Genomic DNA, 25,414 nt, shown 5'->3' on the forward strand with positions numbered 1-25,414 from the left:
TTAATTCATCGATTTCATTTTATTTCATTAAAGTTTCCTTTTGTATTTTATATGATAATTTAAAAATTATAAAAATCTTCATAAAAATTTAAAAATAAAAATAAAAACTTAAAAATTTAATATTTTAGTTCATATTTTAGTTAAAAGTTCAATATTCAAAATTTTAAAAAATTCAAAAAATGATAATGTCAAGACAAAAAATTTATAAGAAAAATAGAAAAAATATGTTAAAAATGAAAAAAAAAATCAAAATTGAGCAATAATGGCGTTTTTGAGCAAAACTGAACTATATTTTATTAAAAACGCCACAAAAAACTATTATTTTTTATCCCGTTTTCAAAATCCCGCTCACAACCAAAAAAAAAATTTTGGTTACCCGCTTCTTATCTTCTGTCTCATCTCCTTTTACTCTCAATTTCTTTTTAACGATAAACGCTTCATTAGAAACAAATTTCTTTTTACTCTCAACGAACGTGAGAAGCTTCTCGAAGACATGGAAAACAAGATCACTTATCTGCAGTCTGTTATATCCACTCTTAAGGTTCAATTCTTAGCCAAGAAGCTTTGCTTTATTATTATTATGTTTTCAATTATTTTCAGTTATTGAATGTCTTTCCCTAAAGAAGCGTAGATTGAAGAGTACAGTGTACTAAATTAGGTTTATTCGGCTATGAATTTTAATTTCTATATTATGTTAATTGCAGGATGATTCATTACTTGCTGATGAAAAGCTTAAGGCTCTACAAGAGGAGGTTCGTTTTAAATGGTTTAATATAAATATAATCCCTAATTCCATTTTTTTCTACTATTGGATTCCTTGCCTGTAATGCTTGCTTTATTTGCAATATTCATCTGACTTGAGTAGTAGGCCTCGTTTTCCTAGGTACGTTTGCTTTGGGATGCTTGAGAAAACAACTTTGAACTTCATGTTTTGGAGTCAAGCACGGGACACTGAAGATAGGGTGGAAGTGTTAATTTAAAAGTTGAAAAGGTCAACATTGTGCATGCATTAATTTTATTTCGTGTAGAGACTCGCTAGTGAATGTTGAATGACTAAGCATTTCTATGTATTATTATGACCTTTATCAACTGAAAGAATTTTGATCAAGAACAGCAAAAATGCTTTAAAGACCGTCCAATAAAACTTTGTTTTGTTGATTTTTAAGCCCATCTCATCTTGCTACTTCAATGGATGCTTTACAAGGTTAGCGACAAGGATTTTTCAGTCTCTAGTATTTTGCCGATCAAAATGGTTAAATTTCATGGATGTTATTTGTTATGCCATAAATGAAGGTACTTGACATACCCAATCACCCATGCATGAACTAGTGAAGTGAAGCCTGAGAATAGAGGCTTATGTAATCAGTCCCTGTTTTATTTGATTCCTCCTTTTTCTTTCCCCTTTTCCTTTGTCCAATTTTTTCTTCCAAGTGAGTTTTAGAGAAAGATCCAATTGTAAGGGTATCAGATAGGAGAGTGGAGATAGGAATAGAGAAGATTGTAGCAAGATTTCTTTTCAAAGGAATGACTCCTTGAGTGCTTGGGGATTTAATTAGATGGTTAAGTTCAAAACCAAGGAGTCATTTGGTTCACTTGTTCATGTTTTGTTAACTAGTTTATGTCTTGTTTCTTAACTTTCATTTGCAATGAATGGTTAAAAATATAAAATCAATGATATAAATGCTATGAAGGGACAGTTCAAACAGAGAATCTCAGCTATCATTGTTCCATTACAAGCTTAGGTTTCCCTTCTTTTTGCATTCATTTTTTGGGGGGTTTTTGTATTTTTCTCTGGTCAAATTAGTTATAATTCATCAGCATGTACGTTTGACGGCCAGTGATTTCAGGGAAATTTTCGATATGTACTTTATATCAACAATTAAAGAGGTTAACAGGAGAGATAATATCTTTGCATTCTTCTCTGCAATTTGTTCATGGATTTTTGTTGGGACCTTTCAGTTCATTCTGCATTGATATCGAATTTCTTCATGTTATTTGAGACTAGCAAATATGGTGGTCGAAATTTGCAAGAAAATTGAGTAGACCAGTCTCCTGCATTAGTTAGATCCTCCAAAATTCTGTAACTTACTAAGAGTTTCACTTCATCAGTCCAAAAGCTTAACTGCTCGTCTTTCTTGTACTGGCTGCGTTAGTTAGATTCTCAACCGGTTGCATGGACTAAATGTGACACCGACTAATCATCTTTCTTGTTCACTTTATCTTGTGTGGTCTTTCTAACATTGCAATTCTATATTCATTTATCCTGGGCCTCTTCTCATCCTTTCCCATTTCCATTGCCATGTTGATGTCATCTCATAAAATTAATCGGGAAAAAGAAAGCATTTATACTTCACGGTTTGCCATCTATTTTAGGGAGAAATAAGAGCTGGCGATTAGCCTTCGAAACCTAGCTTGTCTTTCCCAAATCCTTTTCCGTTGTTTCCATTCGTTGATACAGGGATGTGCTGGAGCACTGTAACACCCCAAACCCGTGACCGTCACCGGATTTGAACACGTGGTGTTACCGGGCTTATTTCCCTTATTTCTCTCTTGATAATATTTGATTGCTGTTCCAGGCAGCCTAGCTAATTGTGTCACTGTCGCCTTAAAAATCATATCTCGAGTTTCAAAACTTGGAAACTGATTCCGTAAATTTTCCCTGAATTTAGACTCATAAATCTATCCATGGATTTATTTCTAGAGTTTTTGGTCGGGCCAATTGGTACAGTTTATTAGTTAAATTCGCCCATGTTACAGGGGTCAACTACACTGACCTTCGCGCATTACGACCTGGATATCTTCTCGTACAGAGCTTCAATGCTCATGCCGTTTGTTTCTAATGAAACTAGACTAAAAGGGGAATCTGCACATATAAGGTACGACTTCTAAATCCTTCTGGATAATTTATAGTAAATTTTCAAAGTCGTGACAGGGGACCCAGAAACTGTTCTGGCCCTGTCTCACGAGAACTTTAATATCTCTCAGTATACTGCTCATATGGTCGTTTTGTTTCATCCATATGAAAATAGATTCATCAAGGTTCAATTTAATAATTTATTCACTATTTAATTCTACTTCTACTATTTTTAGTGATTTTTCAATCTCATCTCACTGCTGCTGTCCGCAACAGTTACTGCAGTAGACTATGCCAATTTCATGAATCTTTCCTTGGCCTTACTAATCATCCATCATACATGACACAAATTATGGCCACCTTATAAAAATTAAAGTTTCTAAGACTCGTGGCTATAGGTTCTAGCATCCCACTCAACGACCACATAGGCCATTTTCACATGGCTTAAAGTTTACAACCCACGATTCATCAAAACAAAATAGCCTATACATGCCAAATGTTCTTCTAGTTCAACTACGAAGACAATACCAAAAGATTTCCAGCCGGTGTGATGACTTCAACGACGGTTCCGAGCACGCATAAATGATACGAGTCCAAGAGACCTAGAATGGGTGACAAGAAAACACCGAGTGAGTTTATAACTCAGAAGTCATAAGCATTCACAACCATCCATTTAAAAGTTACCACAACATGAAAACAATAAACGAGGCTAGGTACTCATCCATATCAATACTATACCATAATTCCTCGGACCTTTCGGTTCAATCTCATACCAAGTCATACATCCACATTTCATATTTCACATACTAACTCATTTCCACCACAACCATACAATTTCAATCATCACATAGATTTAAAGCTTACCAAGCTTAATCCCGAGCATGAACATATTGCCTATTAAATGCGTGAGCTCAAGGTACTTACCCGATCTGCTGTCCATACTCAACTCGATGGAGACACACCCTCCATATAATTGTTCGATCGGAGATACATATATATAGAGTACGCACACATAGTGCTTAATACTTGATTTCGCACACTTAGTGCCATGCGATTTAAGCCCGCACACACAGTGCCATACCCTTCGAGCTCGCACACTTAGTGCCATATATTTCCAGCATGCACACTCAGTGCCATATATTTCCAGCATGCACACTCAGTGCCATATATTTTCAGCATGCACACTTAGTGCCAATCTCGTCACCGTACACACGTATTGCCCGCACACTTAGTGCCGAAAGCAACTTTCTACACATTTCACTATTTCTTTTACATTCAACAATGTCATCATTCCATACACATACATTTTCATTTATATATATATATCATCTCATTAAACACAATTGCAACGATTTTACAATCATTTAAGCAATATCAAACATGTGCTTAATGACTTACCTTGTTTGGGGTAGAACGGTTCCAAATCGGCTACTCGTTTGCTTTCTCCTTTCCTTTGTCCGATTTAGTTCCCCTTTGCTCTTGAGCTAAATCAAACAATTTACCTCTCCATCAAACACAAACATACGGCATTCACATGCATTATTATGATTATTGCCGAATACTTAACACAACTAAGCTGAAAATTTACTCAATCTCATCTTAATTTATTGCTACTTATTTGTCAAAATTTCCAATACAAGGTATTTAACACCTATGCCCATTTATACCCCATATGGCCGAATGCTTCATTCATTACCCAATTAACCATTCAACAAATTTTAAACCTCATTACCACCCTTTTTATGTCTAATTGTTTAAATACCCTCAAGCTCATTCACAAGTACTATTATACATCACATTGAACATTAATCATTTTGCAACATGAATTCTATAGCATGGCCGAATACTCATACACACACACACATAACAACAAGAACTCAATGGCACAAAATTTCCTTTTTGTTAAACATTCGAACTCACTCATCTCCATGCTTTCATCACAACAACATATTTATCATTTCTTCATACCCAAATCATCATGTGCAAACATATATACACATATAGGTGCAAGGCCGAATTTCAAGGTGTTCATAACCATCCAAAACACAAATTTTAACTATCATGCAAGAAGCATAAACCATGCTCATGAATGCACCATGGCCGAATACATCACAACCATACCCTTTCCACTTCGGTCATGGTCAAACAAAGAATTCAATGCCCTACTCAAGAATACTAAAAAGAAATTTCAAGAGTAGTCAATCCATCATTACATGGATCATTAGCAAGCTTCTCATTTAGCATGCAATGGCTTCAACACAATATCAACCTTGGCCAAATACCATTTCCATGGCATAACAAGGATTTGAACCATGGCTAACATGAACATCAAGTTAGCAACTAAAACATGCATGAATCTCATGACACAACCTCATACATACCTTAATCTTGGTACAAGTATGGCCAAATCTCCTTCTAGATCTCTTCTAAACCAAAAGATGGTGCAAAAATCCTACCTTCTTCCTTAGTAATTTCGGCCAAAAAGGAAAGAACAAGGATGAACAAATTTTTCTTTTCTTTTCTTTCACTCACGGCACAAGAGGGGGGGGGATGGATGAGCAAATTTTTGATTTTTTTTTGTTTCTCTCCAACATCTTTAATTTTTTATTAATTAACACATCATGCATTAACAAAACATGTTTCAACATGTTTTCTTTGCCCATAAACCATGTCATGGCCGGCCACTAAGCTTCCTTTGGGGAGATTTGACATGCAAATCCCTTATTTTTGCATGCATGATTAACTAGTCATCACACATTTCCCCATCACACTTTCAAAGTTTACTACTAGGTCCTTTCTAGTGAAATTCACCTTTATAACTCTAAATCAAAACAAAAAAAATGTCACACACAAACTAACACATATCATAGGCATCAAAATAAATTTTAAATTATTTTTATGCCTCGATTTTGTGGTCCCGAAACCACATCCCGACCAGGGTCAATTTTGGGCTGTCACAAGCACTGTGTTGTCGTTAGGATTCTAAGAAAGTAAACCTTTATCGATGGAAAACCGTGTAACGTCAAACGAAATTTATATATTCATCATTTTCAGTTGATTTTCTGTATTATATTTTATATATACAAGTAATTGCATTGTTAATAAATTATATTATTTGAGGGTACTTTTAATATTTTACTATATGCATATAACAATGTAGTATAAGCTAGATGGATCTCCCTCTTTAAAAAGACCATAGAAATCTTGGTTGTTTTTGCAAATTTCATTATATGCCAACAAGATTGAGAAATGTGATCAAATTGTGATACATTCACTTTTCCTTGTAGGTTTGATGGTCGAGGATCTTGATGGTGATTGGGACTGTGTGCAAACTTTAGGTGAATCTAGCAAGTACTAAGCCTAGAGCTCTTTCTATTTGTTCTGTTTCAATTCATTTTCTTGTTCATTGTATTGCCGATATGTACTTTTATATGTACCTATTAAGTATTGTGGTGATGTCTTTGAAATTTGTATTATACCTTAAAGATTTTTGTCCACTAGTTTATTAAGTTTTGGACTACTAAAACTCTTGTTCCACTAGTTTATGGTCATGGTCGGGGACTCGACTTCTGCTGCAGATGGTCTTGAATGCAAATTCGGTGTGAGTTTCAGATATTTTATGTGCAAAAAAGTATTAGAGTGCCTTATGTTTGTATGTTAGTTAAGCAGATTATAGATAGAACTGCAGAGGATCAACTAATTAGTTGATCAAAAACTACACCTAGTTTTGTAATAGTCTACTTGCATATTTGCATATATTTAATAATAATCTCGTGTCAACTAATTATTCTATTTTTATTTAATTGTTTTGTTTTCAACCTTTTATTTTTATTTGAGTTGAAAGAAGAAAAAATGAATTGTAATTTTGACTTAGAAAATAGAATATTCATTAGCGACTTAATCAATTTAAATAATCAATGTTGATATTTCACATGGAAATGGATATTCAAATATTATATTTTACATGGTTATGATTTAAGTCCTTATTTCATTTAAGTAACTTCATTATAATATCTTATTTTATTGATATCTTTATATTTAATCTAATTTTATTATTTATTTTAGTTTTGATTCTAAATTTTTATTTTTATTTTAATATTTAAGATAACTTGAGTTTTAACTTTTGAATTTTAATTGTGTTATTAATTTATTATTTTAAATTTTAAATTTAAATTCATTAATTTTTGTATTTAGTTTTAAAGTTAAAATTTTAATAGAAAATTTAATTTGATAATGAAATTTAATAGAATTTTAATAGGAAATATTTATATTTATATCATGGATATTATTCTTCTCAATATTTTGATAATGAATTTTAAACTTTTATATTTTTCATGACTTTTATAATATTTTATTTTTTAAATTTTATGACCTTTAGCGGTGTTTATGAAAAGCGCCGCTAAAAGTCCTGGTCTTTAGCGGCGTTTTTTAAAAAAGCGCCGCTAAAAGTCCTGGTCTTTAGTGGCATTTTTTTTCGAAAAAACGCCGCTAAGTTTTGCGGCGTTGCATATAGCGACGTTTTTTGCGGCGCTTGGGAAAGCGCCATTAAAGGCAAAAAAAAAATGCCGCTAAAAGTCTATTTTCCTGTAGTGAATTTTGGGGCGAATTTCAAAGAGAATAAAAAAGAAAACGATCAGATTGCAACATGCGCGCAATCTAGAGGTACTGAAAATGCAATATTCCCCCATTCTAAAGTGCAGCGCGTGGCCGAGGACCAAATTGAAAAGCGGGACAAAATTCAGGGCCGAATTAAAAGTAGAAATAACTTGATTGTAGATACATGAAAAAGCGGAAGGGCTAAATGCGCAAATAACCCTTCCGCTTAAAAAACAAGCAGATCCTCTCCCCAGGCAGGTCGGGTCACGGGTTCCCTCCCCAAAACGACGTCGTTTTGCGTCTGGGGAGGGAACCCCAAAACGCTGCCCTTTTTTTAAGGCTATAAAAGCCAAGTTTTTTGGGCAAAATTCATTTCTGCTATCCTCCTTAAAAAAAAAAAATCAGCTACTCTCTCATTCCCTCTCTCTCGCCCTCTAGCCGGAGTCAAGGTCCGGCGAACAAGCCGGCCACCGATATTTTTTTACTTTTTTTTTGTTTTTTTTATGTAATTATGATATATGTGTATATGAGGGTAAACAAATTCGAAAATAAAAAAGAAAAAAATAAGTAAATAGAAAGGAAATAATAATGATGTAATATCACCTTTTGTTTTAGATTTCGATTCTTGGTATTTCAACTTTTATTTTCCTGTTTCTTTGGTGTTGCTAAGATCTCTGCTTTCGTTTGTGTTTTAGATCTAGAAGTTGTCAAGTGCTTTTTGTATTTGTTAAGAAAAAAATGTCGAATCTGTACAATGGTTTTTGCTTGGCTTTTTATAGCCATTACATGATTTTTATATTTTTGTTGTCCTTTCGTTTTAATGGCTTGCAGGTGCTGTGGCGGTAGATTTGACCTGTCAGTGGAAGCAGAGGCGGTGGCCAGGCAAGTGGTGATAAACTTGACATGGGCGGTTAGGCTAGGGTTTTTATTTTTGTTTTAGGTATTGGGCTAGGGTTTGGACTTAAGTTTGGATAGTTTTATTTTTTGGTTTAGTGGGCCGGGTAGGAATGGGTTTCTACAACCCTCATTTGTAATTATTTTTTTGTACTTCTATTTTAAAATATTTATTTATATTCTAACTCTATTTAATTTAATTTCACATATTTTTCATTTCTTTCAACTTAGTCACTAATTTAAAGTCCTATTTTTTATTTAAAATTTATTTTTTTAAATGTTACAAAATTTTAAATACATATATTTTAATAAATTAATACAAAAACTCATGCATCGTATGAAAATACAAATTAATATTATTTATATTTGAGTAATTAATTATGTAATGAGTAAGAAATCACATCACAAATAATGTGAAGAAAATAAATAACAAATTCAGGAGCATTAATTTCTTGTGAATATAGTTGAGACATCATTCGAGGCTAATATTTAATACTGCCCACACTACATAAATGATCTTTAGTTGCTTAACTATCATCTTCATGTAATATAAAAATACATTAATTAAGCATTCTTTTACACACATGTGAACATCCATCATCATTGTTCATGTGACGTTGAGGTTATTTTAATGAATATGTACAAAAAATCTATTAAAATAATATTTTCTTCACATGTAACTAAAATATCTGTGTTTTATTTTCTTATATGAAAGTTGAAAAAGTGTTATGAGTAGTTTTAGATATTATATTAAAAATATTAATATCTTATTGATACAAAGTAAATAAGGGTGGAAGACAAGGTGGAATAAGGAGATCAAGGTGATGCAGTGGAGATCGGTTCACTTGTAGAGGTAAAGCGAAAACATAAATGCTCGAAATAACCCTGTGGTATAAAAAGGGACGATCTCTTACCCATAGTTTTCCACGGTATTTATAGGAAAAAGTCCTATTGTCCACCGGTATGATATTGGCTAGATAAGTGTTTGATCATGTTAAATGCGTAATGGGTAATTATTGACACGTATTATGGAGTACTATGAGTATGAGGTAATTAGCCTTAATAGACTCTTCATTGTTTTGGAAATGTGTTCACATTACGATAATGTTCTCCTATAAACATGAGTGATAAGTTTTGTTTGAATCCAGTTGGATGATTGTGTTTAAAGGGTCAATACAGAGTCAATGATGCCTTTTGGGCTTGACATGTTTCTTTTGGTGGAGGGGTATGACAATAGCCCTTCCTAATTGAACGGGAGGCTATAAAGTGACGTTGCGTGAGATATTCTCTGAGAGTCTCTTAAAGACTTATCTAGGCTGAGAAGATGAGACACCATCGATCAATTGTCATAAATGCGGCGTTCTTCTGAGGAGTATTGATCATGATGAGGGGTTATTGGTTATGAGGGATAACTGAGCAAATTAATAAATTGCTCCCTTGCTGTGTCTTAGTCTATTTTTTCATTTCAAAAAAAATTGAACAGTAAACAGCCTCTTCTTTTTATCAATAAAAAAAATTAATTAAGTCGATGCAGTAGAGTTCATTGCTTATATAAAAATGTAATTTACATAATATATATTATGAACAGAAGTAGGGTAGGAAAAAGATAGCTTGCAATCGGTTACTAATGAGGAGCCTAGCTAGTACATATCATGTTCAAATGAACGGACAATTACTAAGAAATTTAAGCTGATAGCAAGGGTTCAACTAGTATATATGTTTAAGCTTCAACACATATGATACAATTAAACCAACAACAACAGAAAAGGGGCTAATCTAAGCTAAGCTAATTGACCTATAGCTATGTATGAAAGATTCAGGAGCTATGGGTGGTATGGTCAGAATGGTTTGTTGCAGTGAAGAAGGTGGTTCTGACGAGCTTGCCTCTCTACTCCCCACAATCTCTTGGCATGTCTCGATGAGGCAGTAACGACATTTAGGGCATGATGAATGGGAGCTTAGCCACTTATCTATGCAACGGACGTGGAACCCATGATTGCACTTGGGTAGAAGCCGCAACCGGTCACCCGGTGCGAAATCCGAGAGACATATCACACACTCAGAGTCCAACCCTGACAGTTTCAACTCATCGGAGTAGTTTACTGTTGGAAAGGTATTCAATGCTTTTGGCTTGACCCCTGTGTTAGCTGAGGCAGTGGTGCTGCTGCCTCCGGATTCTGAGGTCAATAAACACAAGCACCTAGATGTACACTTAATGATGGACTTCAATCCAAGTGAGCAAATTAAGGCACACAAGAGGAACCACAGAACCATAACAACAAGGTTTCCATTGAAGGTGATGTCAGCAGTAGTGTAAGGATGTGAAGAATTGTGGTGGTTTTCCGGGTTTGGCAGCAGCAACCTTCTAGAGTGGAATTCTCCTACAAAATCTTGGATAAATTGAGTGGTAAAGGCAATGGACATAGTTTGGCAGAGTGAGTTTAGGTTCAGCTTAGATGGTTAATTTCGTATTCAAAAGCTGTATCTGCACAAGGGAATTTTATAGTGAAAGGGTGAATCAGGGCTTGTAGATGTTTGTCCACTGAGTTGATGAAGTTCATCACAATGGGCTTTCTCATCAAACTGGATCCATCCAACCTATGTGTTGGACCCATTTTCAGGATTTCTGCTAGAACCAGGAAGGAGGCATGAAGCTTACTAGTGCAGAGAGATAATACGAACACATATATTATTTTTAATTCATCATCAAGTGGTCATTAATTTTAACCTTAAAACCCTTTTTAAATATAATTTTGTTGTAATTTACTTAAAAGAGATGTAAATGCCAAAATTGTTTTGAGTCAGACTCAACTCAAATCCTTGTATGAATTCTATTTAGCTGTTTACTAGTCATTTGTCATAAAGGAAAAAGAATCAAAGGCTTAAAATGTAGTTTTTAACTTGGGTGTTTTGTATTTGAGATCGAGTTGTGTGATCTAAATACTGTTAAAAAATTAATGAAAAGATAGGGAGATTTATGGGGCGAAGACCAAGGGTCGAATAAGATGTTTCAATTTTACTATATTGTTTCCATTAGACTTTGATTAGAATAAAATTTTTAAACTTATAAATAGATGTAGCCGTCTTTTTTTTTGTATCATTCGAATTCAACAATTAGTGAATTTTTCTTCTTCTTTACCCGTAGTTTTTTCTGAAAAGGTTTTCACGTAAAATCGGTGTGTTCTATTTTTTTCTCTTTCTTTACGATTCATTATCATTACCAATATTCAATTTTCACCAACTCATATTTTTTTAAATTAAAAAATATTCAATTATTTAATGAAATTGATCAGCTCTGTTTCTTGGGCTGGGATGACGGAGGAGGTGAAAAGAGAAGATAAAAAAGATGAATCTTGATTTTTGATTTATTTTTGGTTAAAATATTTAATTATGATTTTTTTTTGTATTTTAATGATTTCTATATATATTTATTTTATTTTTATAACTTTTTAAAGTTAATATATTTTTACAAAAGAAAGACAAGTGGCACAATTTGATTGGTTATCAATTTTTTAACGTCGTTAGTAAAATAGACTAAAACTCTAACAAAATGATATTTTAGGTACCAAACAGAGAAAAAAAAGTTAGGTACTAAATTAAAAAAGATATACTTTAAGGATTAAATCATGAACTAAGCTTAAAAAATGATATATGTATTTTATCTCTTAAAACAATAGTTTCTATTCTTATGCTTTTTCGATAAATAAAAATTGAGTAATTCAAGTGAGGTGTAATGAGACATTAGTATCAGTAAATTAATCGAATTCAATTTAAAAATTAAATTTAATTCAGTAATTATCAAATTGAGCTTAAGCTTAAACTATTAATTTAACCGACATAATATTTAAGAATATACAAATTGGGATAACAAATTAACTAGAATATATGAGAATTAATAAACATTGATAGTAAATTTTTTGGTGAGCATTAACATTTATTAATGTTGTTCATTTATGGACTATAAAATGTAATATCTTTAAAAGAGAATTGAGATACTTGTGTCCGTCAGTATTATCGGTCCCTTTGATTTTTCAGATTTTGATGTGTGTAAATTGTATTAAAAGAAAACAAATAAATATTAAGAGATTTGATGTCAATAAAAAATTAAATGAACAATTTTTCATAACATTCATAAACGATTTTTCGTGGTGTGGCTACCTTATGAGAAATCACAATAACTTGGTCTAATTAAAAATTATAATGTTGAAGTTAAAAACCAACTCGTTAGAAGAATTAAATGCATTAAATATGACCATGATGATAAGTTCTGCCACAAATATAATGGTTCGGTTTAGGTGAACAATGTCTTGGACTATTTGTTAAATTCCTGGAGGAAAGTGGTATTGTTCCATGGTACATTGTGTTGGGTTTACCCACTATGAATGTTGTTGCTAAAAGACAAAACAGAACACTTGAGTACATGGTAAGTTATACGATTAATCATTCTACCTTGCCTGAATCACTTTAAGGAGAAGCATTAAAGATCAAACATATATAATCGATAGAATTCCAACTAAAACAACCAAAAAAACCTCTTATGAGTTTTGGATGAGTAAAAAGCCTAGCTTAAATGATTTGCACATTTGAGGATATCTATTTGAAGTTAGAGTTTTTATGGTGTAATAGCTCGTTTGTCAGTGGTGTCAGAAGCAGTGGTTTCAGGACCACAAATCCTACGAGTGAGTTCGTAAATATTATTAATTAATATTTATGAGTCAAAATAATATTATTGAAATTTTGATTTAATAAATTTTGTTAATTGAAAGAATAATTAGGTTCAAGTGGTATGTCCTTAAAGTCAAGTGGTTTTAGAAAATGAGGTATAGGACCTCGTTTTTATAAATCGAGTCGTAATAAAATATTTACGGAGTGTTATTAGGGTCATATTAAAATTTAGTTAAGAAATTTTAACGTTCAAATAGTTAATTTAGCGAAAAGAACTAAATCGTAAAAATTATAAAAGTTAGTTTTAATGGTTAAAAGGTGTTAAATGGCTAATAAATCAAGGTACAAGGGCTTAAGTAGCAATTCTTCCATATTTAAAAGGCATACACGGCTAATACTATTTTTTTGGTTAATTATATGTTATAAATTAATAATATAATTAAAAGAAAAGCAAGTTAAAAGAAAAGAAACAAACATATCACCTTATTTATTTATTTATTATTATTTTTTTTATGTTGATACTTTTCAAACCGATAAAACACCATTGGAGAAGCCAAGGAGTTTCGGCAAACGTTCTTCATAGTTGTGTTTTTTAGCTTCGCTTTTAAGTTATTTTTATGTTTTTGAGATCGATTTAGTTTAATCTAGTTAGCTTGGGGTCAATTCGTAAAATTATTAAAAAATTAGGGACTTGTCATGAATGAATTGGAAGTGTTTGAGAACTTAGTTGATAGATTATTAAGGTTGGTAGTTAAATATAAATATTTTGTTAAGTGATTTTTGATAATTTTAATGTTTAGGGGCCTATTTAAGAAAATAGAAAAAGTTCAATGAAAATAGGGTGAATTGATGAAAGATATGAGTTGTATTGAACCCCTAGGAAAATCGGCTAGTAGAGTTTCTCTTTAAAAGTGATTAAATTACACGTTTTGACTAAATTGTATAAAAGGTAAAATGTCGGGGTAATTTTGTAAAATGATAATGGAAGGACTTAATTGTATTAAACAACTTATCTAAGTGTTAGAATTGTATTAATTGAATGAAATATTATTATCTAGATCAAGAAACGCAATAGTTGGAATTAAATTGAGGAAAAACTAATTTATTAGATTATTCATCGGCTTTGTTTTTGCAACCGTTTTAGTCGAGGTAAGTTCATATTTCAATTAAAGTAGTTCATTTAAATTATAGAAGTGAATTAATATCTAAATGTACATATTTATGAATTAGTGATTGGATTACTTTATTTGAGAAAAGGAAAAGACCATGATTAAAATATATCATGACAATAAATTCAAAAAGGAAAGACCATGGTTGAAATATACTATGGCATCATTTCGGGATTGTGTAAGACCTTGGTTGAAAGTGTAACAGCCCATTTTTAGTGAAATTGGAGCAATAATTTCGGGACCACAAATTCGAAGTTAGAAATTTTATTTTATTATTATTATATTACCAACATCATGATAAAAGTGCCTTATAAAAATTTCGTTAAGAAATTTTACCATTTACATGCCTAATTTGATAAAAAGGACTAAATAGCGTAAAGTGTAAAAGTTGAGTTCTAATAACTAAAGGTATTAAATAGCTATAGAACTTTACTATATTACAATTTTACCCATACGCTTCCAGACACCACTGATTCAATTCTATATATTTTTGGTGTGCTATTTTATACTATAAACGATAACACGTTTATAGGGGTCAAATATCTCTAGAAATTTATCATATTAATAAAATCCTATTTAGATAAATATTAAATTAAATTTAATATCTCATATTAAAATTGAATTAATAAAATACTATCTAGATAAATATTAAATCAAATTAAATATTAAATTCATTAAAACAATATGATATTTGGAATACCCACTAGGAGCCTAGTTTTTTCACTGCTCTGTTGTCGAAGAACCACTGTCGCCGACCACTTGTCGATAGTCGGATCGCTTCCGTCGCAACCACCATGCCTGGTGGTGCTGTTGTCGATGCTACTTCCCCTGACACCTCTAACCGTTGTCATTTTGCATAAATGGGTCTGGCCGGTTCGGCTGCTATAGGTTTAGTCTTGGCCAGTGATTGCCTGACCAATCCGGTTCAGCTATTGGTTGGACCGTCGACCCAATTTCATACACATGGCCCAATTTAACCAGTTTTGGGTTCGGTCTCGGGTTTTGGATTTCATGTTCAATTTTTGATATCAGGTCTAATTTTTTTTAAATTTTTTCAAATCGAATCGAGTTTTACTTACTCTTAACTTAGTTGGTGACATTATTTTCTTTGGTTTTGTTAGTTTTCCTTTATTGTTTTTTATGTTTGTGTTTGTTTATGCGTGCCAGTTAGTTTCTATTGTAAATGATTGGAGGATTTATTTAATGAAAACGTTGTTTTATAAAAAAAATAATTTATTGATGGGCCATATAAGATAAATAATATCTTGTTAGTGAAACTAGGCGTATAAAATCATCAGGAAGATAAAAATAAACATTAGTTGACGTATAAATGTGAAAAATTAGTGTTTAAAATATTTAATCGATGCAATTTTCAAGTTTGAGAGTTCAATTAAGTAAAATTTTCACAGAGAATCATATAATTCTGCATTGAAATATTTTTATGTAAATTTATACACAACTGCCTAAATATATGCTTGAAAGTTTGAATTCTAAATTTAGCAAATTCTCTCATTCCCATTTCCCAAATACAATTTTTTTTAACAAGGAAAAGGAAAAAAGTAGAAATTCTTTCCATATCCATAAGAAAAAGAGATTAGTTAGCAAAAGTTGGAGACGTCTCTTATAAAAGGAAAAGAGGTTTCTTAACTGATCTCATACATACAATGTTCTCTGAATCGAATCAAGATCGTTGAAACATGAATCACACCATATTAGAAATTGTTCCCAAATTTCCCTCTTGTTTTTTTCCTTCTTTTGTGGATAAGCTGAAAGTGAAAGGCAACCAGGAAACGCGATATTACTAAACTCTTAAAGGGTACTGTGTCCCCATAAAAAAATGCCAAAAAAGAGGCAATGAGATTAAGGTTTTGAGGGCAACTAACCCCTTCCAGTATTTTCTCTGCACTAATTACTTGCCAGCCCAATTAAGTAGAAAAAAGGTTGCCTGGGTTTGACTTCTCCCCACCTCATTGCTTTCTTTAATGCCCTCTTTTTTCTTTTAAGATCCTTACTTGGCAATTCTAACCAGAGTTAACATTAATTATTTAGCTTTAGTTGCTTTGTTAGATATTGTTTCTTAACAGTATAAAGTGCTTCTAAACTACTGATTTTTCCCTTCTTTTTATATAAAAATAATGGTTCCTCTTTGCCACTGCCACATTGGATTTCCCTTGTGCAAGAGACAAAAATCATCATACTACCAGTTGAACTTGAATATTTATTTTGATCCAATCACTGGATTTTACTCGATTAATTTTTTAATAAAAAAATTGCAGTGCATGTTTTACTTCACTCTTCGACAAGCCGCACGCCTGCAGTACATGAATCTTGAAGAAACTAGTTGACAGTTTCAATGGTAAACCGATAAGTGATAACTACTTATGCTTTTCAACCTCTTAAGATGGTATTATTAATAACCACTTCACCAAAATGCACAATTTCTAGTTCACTTCTATGTTCATGGTTTCCTGCATCGACACAGGCACTTCCTGGCTACAATTATTGGTCTTTTGGTCCGTTTCAAGCAGGCAGTGCCGGCATGTAGGGCATGAAGAATGTGAACTAAGCCATGTATCTATACATAGAATATGAAATCCATGATTGCACCTTGGCAAGATCCGCAGAATCTCCCCAGCAGCAAACTCGGACAAGCATATGGCACAAGTGGTGTCTAGGCTCAACTCAATTGCATATTTTACTATAGGGAAGGCATTTAAGGCTTTCTGCTTAACTCCTACATTGGCTGACTTGGTTGAACGGTTACCAGATTCGGCAGCAACAGAACTTGGGCCTCTAAATGAACACTTGGCCATACAAAGCAACCCACAAGAGGAAACGATGGCGCAAATGAGGACTAAGAGAACAGTGGATCCATTTGCATGGAAGTAGTTAATGATGGAAAACTTGTGTTCTTGAGCTGGGTGGTAAAGAAGTTTTCTTGGATGGAAGCTATCAAGCAACTCTAGGGGGAAATGGGTGGATGTTGTTGAGCTTGTCATATTTAATTTGCTAGTGTTTTTAGTTGAGATGGTTGAAGGAGTAGGTTCAATTGAAGGATTATATATATACATGAAAAGAAGTTAATTAAAAAAGGGGTTAGAGCCATTATATTTTAGGATTAAGGGGAACCAAGTCTATCTTACAATATTTCTTGTGGATAATTAGTTCATTCACTCATTTAGGACTTTCAACCCCCACTATGTCTTCTGTGGTTCAATAGATAAGTCCATTTTAATATTGCTCAAAGGTCAATTCAACTTTCCAGCAGCCAAAAAAGGTAGCACGTGGCAATTTCCACCTCTCCATGGAACATCTAGTCACTAGCCGGTATTAAGGATCCAGGAGCCATGAAAAATATCTTGGGGAACCAAGGAGGAGATGTACACGCTGCCATGAAAAATATCTTGGGGGATCAAGGAGATAGACTCACAGCCATGTAAAATATCTTGTGCACCCAGTGCAGTTTTCAAACTAATAGAAAGGAACTTGTCAGCTGCGAATGGCATTTTTAAGTCTGAAGGAATACTGAAGGCATTTGTCTCAAATGGTTGCCAAAGAGTACTCAAATGGACACCCTTTAGTCCTATCGTGAAGGCTAATACAGTAAGCATCATATTTATTCTTGTTGTCATACAACATTGAGAGGTACAACAGGGTGGACGTCAAAATATCTTCACACATTTATATACAATTTTGCAAACTACAAAAAGCTTCTAATGGGCTCAAACAAGTGCCTCATATTAGGGGTTAGATTGATTGATTCGTACATTGTTACAAACCAGTTGAATTAATTTTTTCTATTTTATAATAACTTATTCAATTGAACTAGACAACTTAATTAAATTAATCGAATCGAGAGTTGATGCTCTGATCAGTTCAAGCAGACAAACAATGGCTCATGTTTGTTCTTTGCTATGCATGTGGTTTAGGGGAATGTTGAATTTTCTCTTTTTAAGGCTACTTCTTGATATTGGAGATGACTCGCAAGTATCTATTGGATGCTTAAAATAGGATTGCTAGATGAAAATCCTGTACTTCTTACACCAACGGCTAGCTTTCTACCATTGTCATCATTGTTAGGTGTTCCCATTGAGGATATGCTATAGGCATTAGGAGCATAGTTGGAGCCTTACGGTACATGTGCCCAACTAGACTTGATATTGCCTCTAGTGTGAACAAAGCAAGTCAATTCATGCTACAACCTCTTGACGGTCGTTGGTGTGTCGGTAAGAGAATCCTAAGTGATGGATGCTCATCATGACGATATTTGAACGGCCGATCAGCATCAGTGAGGAACGTTTTGAGGCAAATTTCACTTTCAATGTCACTACATTGCTGTTTGGATGGGATTGGCCAATGCAATGAGATTCTTCAAATCTCAGTGAAGGATCGTCGAGTTAACTGGAGCTTAATCCTTCGGTCTAGCACAGTGAGACTGAATTTTTTTTTTATTTGACGAAAATTCCCATACTTTTATTTCTTATGTTACTATATTTTCCTGTATGAAAATAATATTTCGCATTGTTATAAAAATTGAATTAATTATAAATAAATAAATTTAAAATATTTATCATTTAATATAATAAATAATTTAAAACGATCATATAATTAATTAAAATATTTATAAAAATATCATAATACATATTCATATTTTATGAAATAAAATTAAAATTCCCATATTTTAATAATTTCATAAAAATAAAATAATTTAAAAGAATTCTATATATATCATTTTAATATAATGTAAGGTCTTTAATAGTTATTTTTTACAACTGTATTTTAATTTAAACACATACTCCATGGTTCATTTTAATCTCATTAATTTATACTTTCATTTATATATTTCTTATTGTTTTATTTTACAATTTATTTATCTTAGAATTTTCCTTTATATATATTCCTATGTTTCACAAATTATATGATGTTTAATTTAAAACTATTATATATACATATACATAATTTATATTCTAAGCATATATTATTGATTTCATATTATTTTCTTTTAAGTCTATTTATGTATATATATATATACAATTTCTTAAATCTATTTATGTATATAATTGGTTCATTTTAAGAGCCCCATTTTAAATTGTATATTTCATTTCTTTTAAACATTTTTATATATTAGTTGTAACAGGCCCAATTTGTTCGGCCCGTTATAAACCAAAATTAAAAAATAATAAAACCAAATAAAACTCTAATATTAACCGTCCAAATATTACAACCCCAACAGCCCAAACAACAAAAAACCCTAACGTTCCGATAGGCCCAAGATCTAAACAAACTTCAGCCAAAAGAGGGAAGCAGAAACCCTAGGTGTCGTTTGCCCCCATGTGCCTCGAGCGCACCGCCCGCGCCTGGTCTCGAGGCCTGACCCCCTCTGCTCGGCCTTGCACCAACCCCGTTGACCTCCTAGCAACCTGCGAAACAGAACAGAAGCAAAGTAGAGACAGAAACAGAAGCAACGTGACAGACAAACAAATAGTACAATAGAGAACAATAGCAAACAGTGACGGAAAACAGTGTAATCAGCTATAAAGCCACCAAAAACCGAATGTAAAAGGGGGGATTTTTGAAATAAAAAAAAATCAGATTGAAAGCAAAAAACTCTCAAGATAGAAAGTAAGAATCCTTTTAGTATTTTCTTTTTATGCTGCACATCTATTCACAACATAGCAAGTATATATTGATACATATTTTAAAATAAAGAAATCGCTCACCTCGTGCCTGCGGTCGGAGTTTGGGCAGCCAAACCTTCGAGTTTCGTCGGAAATATCACCGTCCCGGATAGGGAGGCGAAGGGCCTTAGTTTTTGTTCTTTTCTCTTCCATTTTTTGTTTTTTGTTTTTTGGAGGGATTCGGGGTATTTTTCCTTTAAATCAGGTTTAAGGAGGCTGAAATCGGCTAAAAAGGGGACTTTAGGAACGTCGGCCACCGTATAAGGTGGCAGATAGGCGACGGCTGCGCAAAGGCTAGGGTTTAAAACCCTAGTAGAGAAAAAAGAAAAAAGGGGTTTCGAAAGTTTGTTTTATTTTTAAAAAAAAGAGGCTGAAATGATTTTTTTTAATTTTTTTTTGGTTTAAATAGCCGTATAAAACGACAGAGTTTTGCACCGCCCTCACACCTCAAAATGGCACCGTTTGGGGGGGAAACTTGCGACCCGACTCGATTAATGGGGGGATCTGCGTGTTTTAAATCCCAAATGGGACATTTTCTGTTTTGATCCTCCTGTTTTTCTTACACTTTTCAATCAGGTCTTGGAATGTTTTTGTATATTTTAAATCAACCCCTATAATTTTATTTGTGTGTCATTTAGGCCCTCGGGTAAAACGCTGCGCATAGTGGCCTGAGACATTTGCTCCTTTGCTCCCTGGCATTTTCAACGTGTTGCGAATTGGTCCCTTATTCCATTTTTGTTATTTCGAATGCTTACCTGAAGTTTTATTTAGGTTCCAATTTAATCTTTTTATATCCTTGCATTTATTTTATTTTAATTTTGGACCCTAAACTTCATTTTAACTACAATCAAGTCCTTATTCTTTTAAATTTGGACTCTCTTCATTTATTTTACCCCGTTTGTTTATTTAGTTATTTATTTTAAAGATGATTTTATTTAATGTACTGTTTAATATTTTATTTATTTATTTAATTGATTTCTTTTAAACCAAATTTGTATTAGCTTTTATTTATTTATTTACTCACTCTTTTTAAATTAGCTTATTTATTTTATTTTTGCCCTAGTTATTGTCATTTTACTTCCCTTTTATTTATCTATTTACTACATTTCATGTACTTTCAAAATTTAGATTTATTACATGTACTTTCAAATTTAGATTTATTATTATTGTTGTTATTATTATTGATATCATTATTATTTGCATTATTATAAATATTATCGTTCATGCATATTAACTTTATGATTTATTAATATTAAGGCTATATATGTTATATTTTATGCATACTATCTGTTGTTATGAGTCACGTATATCCTTATGAGTCACGTATGACCCTTTTCATGTTTTAAACGATTTCTTTTTTAAGTATAATCAAATAATCTACTCGTATATCATTTTTAAATATTTCACCATATATCATTTTTAAATATTTCACCAACTTTCACCAAAATTCATAATAAAGGGATTCTTAAATAAAGACAATATTCTGTGTTTTGTAAATTTGAGAGATCGTGGCCTAGCGTTCTGAGTTTCGATTTTTCTCGTTTGATTCAAAAGACCAAATAACCTTTTCAAATTAAAAAGCATGAGTTTTGAAAAAGACAGGCTCATTCTCGAGGTTTTAAACTGTCGTGTCCTAACGTGCTGGATGTGACATTGTATTACTTCGGGACAAGAAGGACTTTAGCATCCGCTTTGATTTATTCAAGCATTTTTGTAAAATTAACATTAATAAAAAAGGAGGATCATATTTTTAAATTCTTATAGATTTTCAACTTTTGACGTTAAGACACTAATTAATCGATTAGGTATCGATTTTGGGCGTGTCGAGAGCGCTAATCCTTCCTCATACGTAACCGACTCCCGAACCCGTTTTTCTGAATTTCATAGACCAAAAGCGTTGTTTTAATAAATAAAATCGTTTATTAAAAACAACAACTTTTTGAGGTGACCCGATCACACCTCATTAAAAAGAATTGGTGGCGACTCCTCATTTTCCTTTTCGTTTTCAAAATCAAAGTCGACTCCTTTTTCAAAAAAATGGTTTCGACATTAGTACATTATTCGTATTAAGTTTTTCATTTTATGTATATTATCTATATTAAACTAATGTTTTTACTTAAAATTATTTTGTCTATTACTTATCTTAAATTTTCTTCTTACATAATACTCATTTCAAACTTCGTTTATATATTATTTTGCATATTATTTATTTCTATTTTTCGATCTATTTCAAATTTTTATCCATGTTGCTTATTTTAATTTTTTATACAATTAATTTATTTTTAAATCATTTTATATTTTGGTGATTTCAAACTTCCCATTTTTCACATTATTTATTTTAACTTTATTCACCTTCATTTGAAAGTTTGTTATGTTTTATTTATTTTAATTTGAGTTACTTCTCATTAATTATATTCTTTAGTTTTCATTAATGTTTGATTATAAATGTTTGTTTTCCAAGATAGGATTATTATTGTTGTGTATTTCAAATTGTATGGCCATATTATTATCCTTGTCATCCATTTGTATAATGTTGTATTCATAAATTATTTTATGCATGTAAATTATGCTTTTAGGTCTTGCTATTGTATCATGATTTTAATTCCCACTTTCGCCCGATATCGATTGTCTTTTACCCCAAACAAACCAAGCAAATACATTTTTTTTCACCGCTTTCATAATCACTCTCATTTAAAAACCTCTCAAAACAAGGAAATATTTCGTGTTTGAAAATTCGAGAAATCGTGCCCTAACGTGCTGGGTTTCGATTTTCCTTTTGACCAAATAACTAAATATCCTTTTGAAATTTCATCCATGTTTTCTTGAATTAAAAAAAATAATGTAATATTGTGCGTTTGGAAATTCGAGAAATAATGCCCTAACGTGCTGAGTTTCGATTTTCTGTTGACCAAATAGCCAAATATCCTTTTAAAATTTCAATTCATGAATTTTAGAAATTATAAGATGACCTTGGTATCGAGGTTTAAAATATTGTGTCCTAACATGCTGGATATGATATTTTATTCCTTCGGGACAAGGGAATCTTGGCATCCAATTCAAGTATAATCAAACATTTTCAAATGGCATTGCATTTTAAATCTTTTTAAAATTTTGACATTAGGACATTAGTTAATCAATTAGGTACCAATTTTGGGCGTTGCGAGGGTGCTAATCCTTCCTCGTACGTAACCGACTCCTGAACCCGTTTTCTTGAATTTCGTAGACCAAAATCAATATTTTAATAAAATATTTTATTAAGTGATCCGATCACACCTAAACAAAAAGAATTAGTGGCGACTCCATATTTCGTTTTAAAGTCAATCCCGTTTTTTCAAAATTAAAAAATGATTTCGACACTAATCATCACAATTCAATTTCATGTAGCTTTTGATATTGTCGATACGAAGGATCAACAATGAAAAGAATGAGAATAAGGGATGAGATTGATTCACTCATGTAAGGCAGAGAGCCATCAAAGAAAGAGGAGGAGGAGGAGGTTGAAGAAGGTAGAAGAATGAAGATGATGGAATTGATCCCCTTTGTGCTCATGGGTTTATCTAGTGGATTACTCCTTGTCTCGTAATGTCACGTGGTGGGCCATATTGGTAGGTCAAAGGTTAGGGATCAAGGGTCACTAGCCAAATGAGCATCATTGGTGTGAGTATTTTGACATTATGGTACGTCTTGCATGATCTTACCTGTGTTCTAGGTTGTCTTGTAATTCTGACATCATAATTACATAACTAATGAGTTGGCTTGCTTATTGTATGGACCATTAGTGGAGGAATTTTCATGAGTGGCTGTGAAGGAAAGTTTCTAGAAGTCCAGAAAAACAGTCCTATTAGGTGTAACAGACACTAAGATGCAATTCTAACCAGAGTTAACATTAATTCCTAATTTATTTATTTTGCTTTAGTTTCTTTTTCCGGACATCATTTCAGGGGCGTAGTTAGAAGGGAAGATAGTGGCCTTAGCCTCCTTAGCTAAGAGGTATAATATTCCTTTTAGTTATAAGGTAATCAATTTAAAATTTTTTGAACAAAATTTTTAACTTTGGCCAGCTAAATTCTAAAATTTTATTTTGACCCCAAACGGCTGCATCATTTCTCATTGCTTTTCATATTTAATCACATCTCTTTGCCATTCCCACATTGCATTTCCCTTGTGCAAGAATGATCATACGATCTGTTGAATATTTTGCTCCAATCACAGGATTTTTGTTCCATTAACTTTTAAGAATTTTCAGTTCAACCGACACTTTGTTGCTTGCAATTTCGTTAATGGAAAATTGTGTTCCATAATTAGTTCTATGTTCCAGTAGTTGCAAGCTTTGCATAGCAGCCACATATGAAATTAGTCATGACTTTCAACTTCTAAGACGGCATTTCTATTAATCATTACACCAAAACCGGCTTAGTTTCCCCCCTGTATTTATGTACAATTTCAGTTCTCTTCTACGTTAACGTTGATGATGCTTTCTTGCACCGGCAGAGGCTGTTCCAAGGAACCTATCGGGCTGCACTTATCGGTCTTTTGATCTATTTCTATCAGGCAGTGCCTGCATGTAGGGCATGAAGAATGTGAACTAAGCCAAGTGTCGATACATTGAGAATGAAATCCATGGTTGCACTTTGGCAAAATCCGCAGACGCTCCTCAGCAGCAAACTCCGACAAGCATATGGCACAAGCGGTGTCTAGGCTGGTTAGTTTCAACTCGGTCGCGTATTTTATGGTAGGGAAGGAATTTAAGGCTTTCTTCTCAACTCCTTTATTAGCTAACTTGGCTGAAGGGTTCACACCAGATTCAGAAGCAACAGAACTTGAGCCTCTAATTGCACACTTGACCATACAAAACAACCCCAAAGAGGAAATGATGGTGCAAATGAGGACTAAGAGAATAACGGCTGCATTTGAATGGACGTTGTCATTGATGGGGGAGTTGATTTGTTGAGCTGGGGAAATTGCAGGGGATTCTATTGGGTGAAGAGAGGAATGTAGGAGAAATTTTCTTGGATACAAGTCTTGGGAGAAAAGGGTTGATGTTATTGAAGTTGTCATATTTAATTTGCTGCTAGTGTTTTTAGTTCAGAGGGCTGTAAGGAGTTGGTTCCATTGAAGGATTATATATACATGAAAAATAATTAATTAGAAGGGGGCTCAGAGACTTATATTTTAAGATTATTAACATTTTTTCCGCCCACGCTTCGCGTCGGGTTTAGTATATGTTTACTAAAAATTTTGAAAGTTAAACTATGTTTTTTCATAGGTTTAGAATTTGGTCTTTTTATTTTTATCAATTCATTTATTTTTGAATTTAAAACTTTAAATCTAGTTGTTACGAAAGTTAAAAATTTTCTGTTAAATTCACTAGTGTAATATTTTAAAATTAAGAAAAAATTACTTAGTAGTCGTGTGAAATAAAAATATTAATTATTTAGATTAATGAATGAGATTATAAAATTAAGGGATCAAATTATTTCAAAATTAAAATATATAGATTAAATATCAAAATTTAACATATTATAGAGGTTAAACTAGAATTTTACTAAAATCTTAGA

The 25,414-nt window shown here is 32.5% G+C and overlaps 3 protein-coding genes and 1 long non-coding RNA gene across 4 annotated transcripts; all 4 read right to left on the reverse strand.

Annotated features, from left to right (window-relative positions):
* Positions 1–10,040: 10,040 nt before the first annotated feature.
* Positions 10,041–10,812, reverse strand: LOC108460010 (RING-H2 finger protein ATL78-like). Its single transcript, XM_017759396.2, has one exon. It carries the CDS (start codon positions 10,766–10,768, stop codon positions 10,121–10,123), a length of 648 nt encoding a protein of 215 aa, XP_017614885.1. The 5' UTR covers positions 10,769–10,812; the 3' UTR covers positions 10,041–10,120.
* A 5,583-nt stretch (positions 10,813–16,395) lies between these two features.
* On the reverse strand, positions 16,396–17,206 carry LOC108458765 (RING-H2 finger protein ATL78-like). The gene has a single exon (XM_017758163.2). It carries the CDS (start codon positions 17,175–17,177, stop codon positions 16,620–16,622), a length of 558 nt encoding a protein of 185 aa, XP_017613652.1. The 5' UTR covers positions 17,178–17,206; the 3' UTR covers positions 16,396–16,619.
* Positions 17,207–19,260: 2,054 nt separating this feature from the next.
* LOC128291464 (uncharacterized) lies at positions 19,261–20,227 on the reverse strand. Its single transcript, XR_008281256.1, has 2 exons — positions 19,899–20,227; positions 19,261–19,598 (listed from the first exon to the last, which is right to left on the reverse strand). It is a non-coding gene; the product is annotated as an uncharacterized LOC128291464 (long non-coding RNA).
* A 3,702-nt stretch (positions 20,228–23,929) lies between these two features.
* LOC108460105 (RING-H2 finger protein ATL78-like) lies at positions 23,930–24,947 on the reverse strand. Its single transcript, XM_017759476.2, has one exon. The coding sequence runs from the start codon at positions 24,912–24,914 to the stop codon at positions 24,300–24,302; it is 615 nt and encodes a 204-aa protein (XP_017614965.1). The 5' UTR covers positions 24,915–24,947; the 3' UTR covers positions 23,930–24,299.
* Positions 24,948–25,414: the final 467 nt, after the last annotated feature.

Source organism: Gossypium arboreum, chromosome 4, assembly GCF_025698485.1.
Source record: "Gossypium arboreum isolate Shixiya-1 chromosome 4, ASM2569848v2, whole genome shotgun sequence".
Taxonomy (NCBI): domain Eukaryota; kingdom Viridiplantae; phylum Streptophyta; class Magnoliopsida; order Malvales; family Malvaceae; genus Gossypium; species Gossypium arboreum.

What these genes read in the sequence shown, in the direction of transcription:
- LOC108460010 (XM_017759396.2), bottom strand. Translation starts at nt 10,768, where the DNA reads ATGTCCATTGCCTTTACCACTCAATTTATCCAAGATTTTGTAGGAGAA.
- LOC108460105 (XM_017759476.2), bottom strand. Translation starts at nt 24,914, where the DNA reads ATGACAACTTCAATAACATCAACCCTTTTCTCCCAAGACTTGTATCCA.
- LOC108458765 (XM_017758163.2), bottom strand. Translation starts at nt 17,177, where the DNA reads ATGACAAGCTCAACAACATCCACCCATTTCCCCCTAGAGTTGCTTGAT.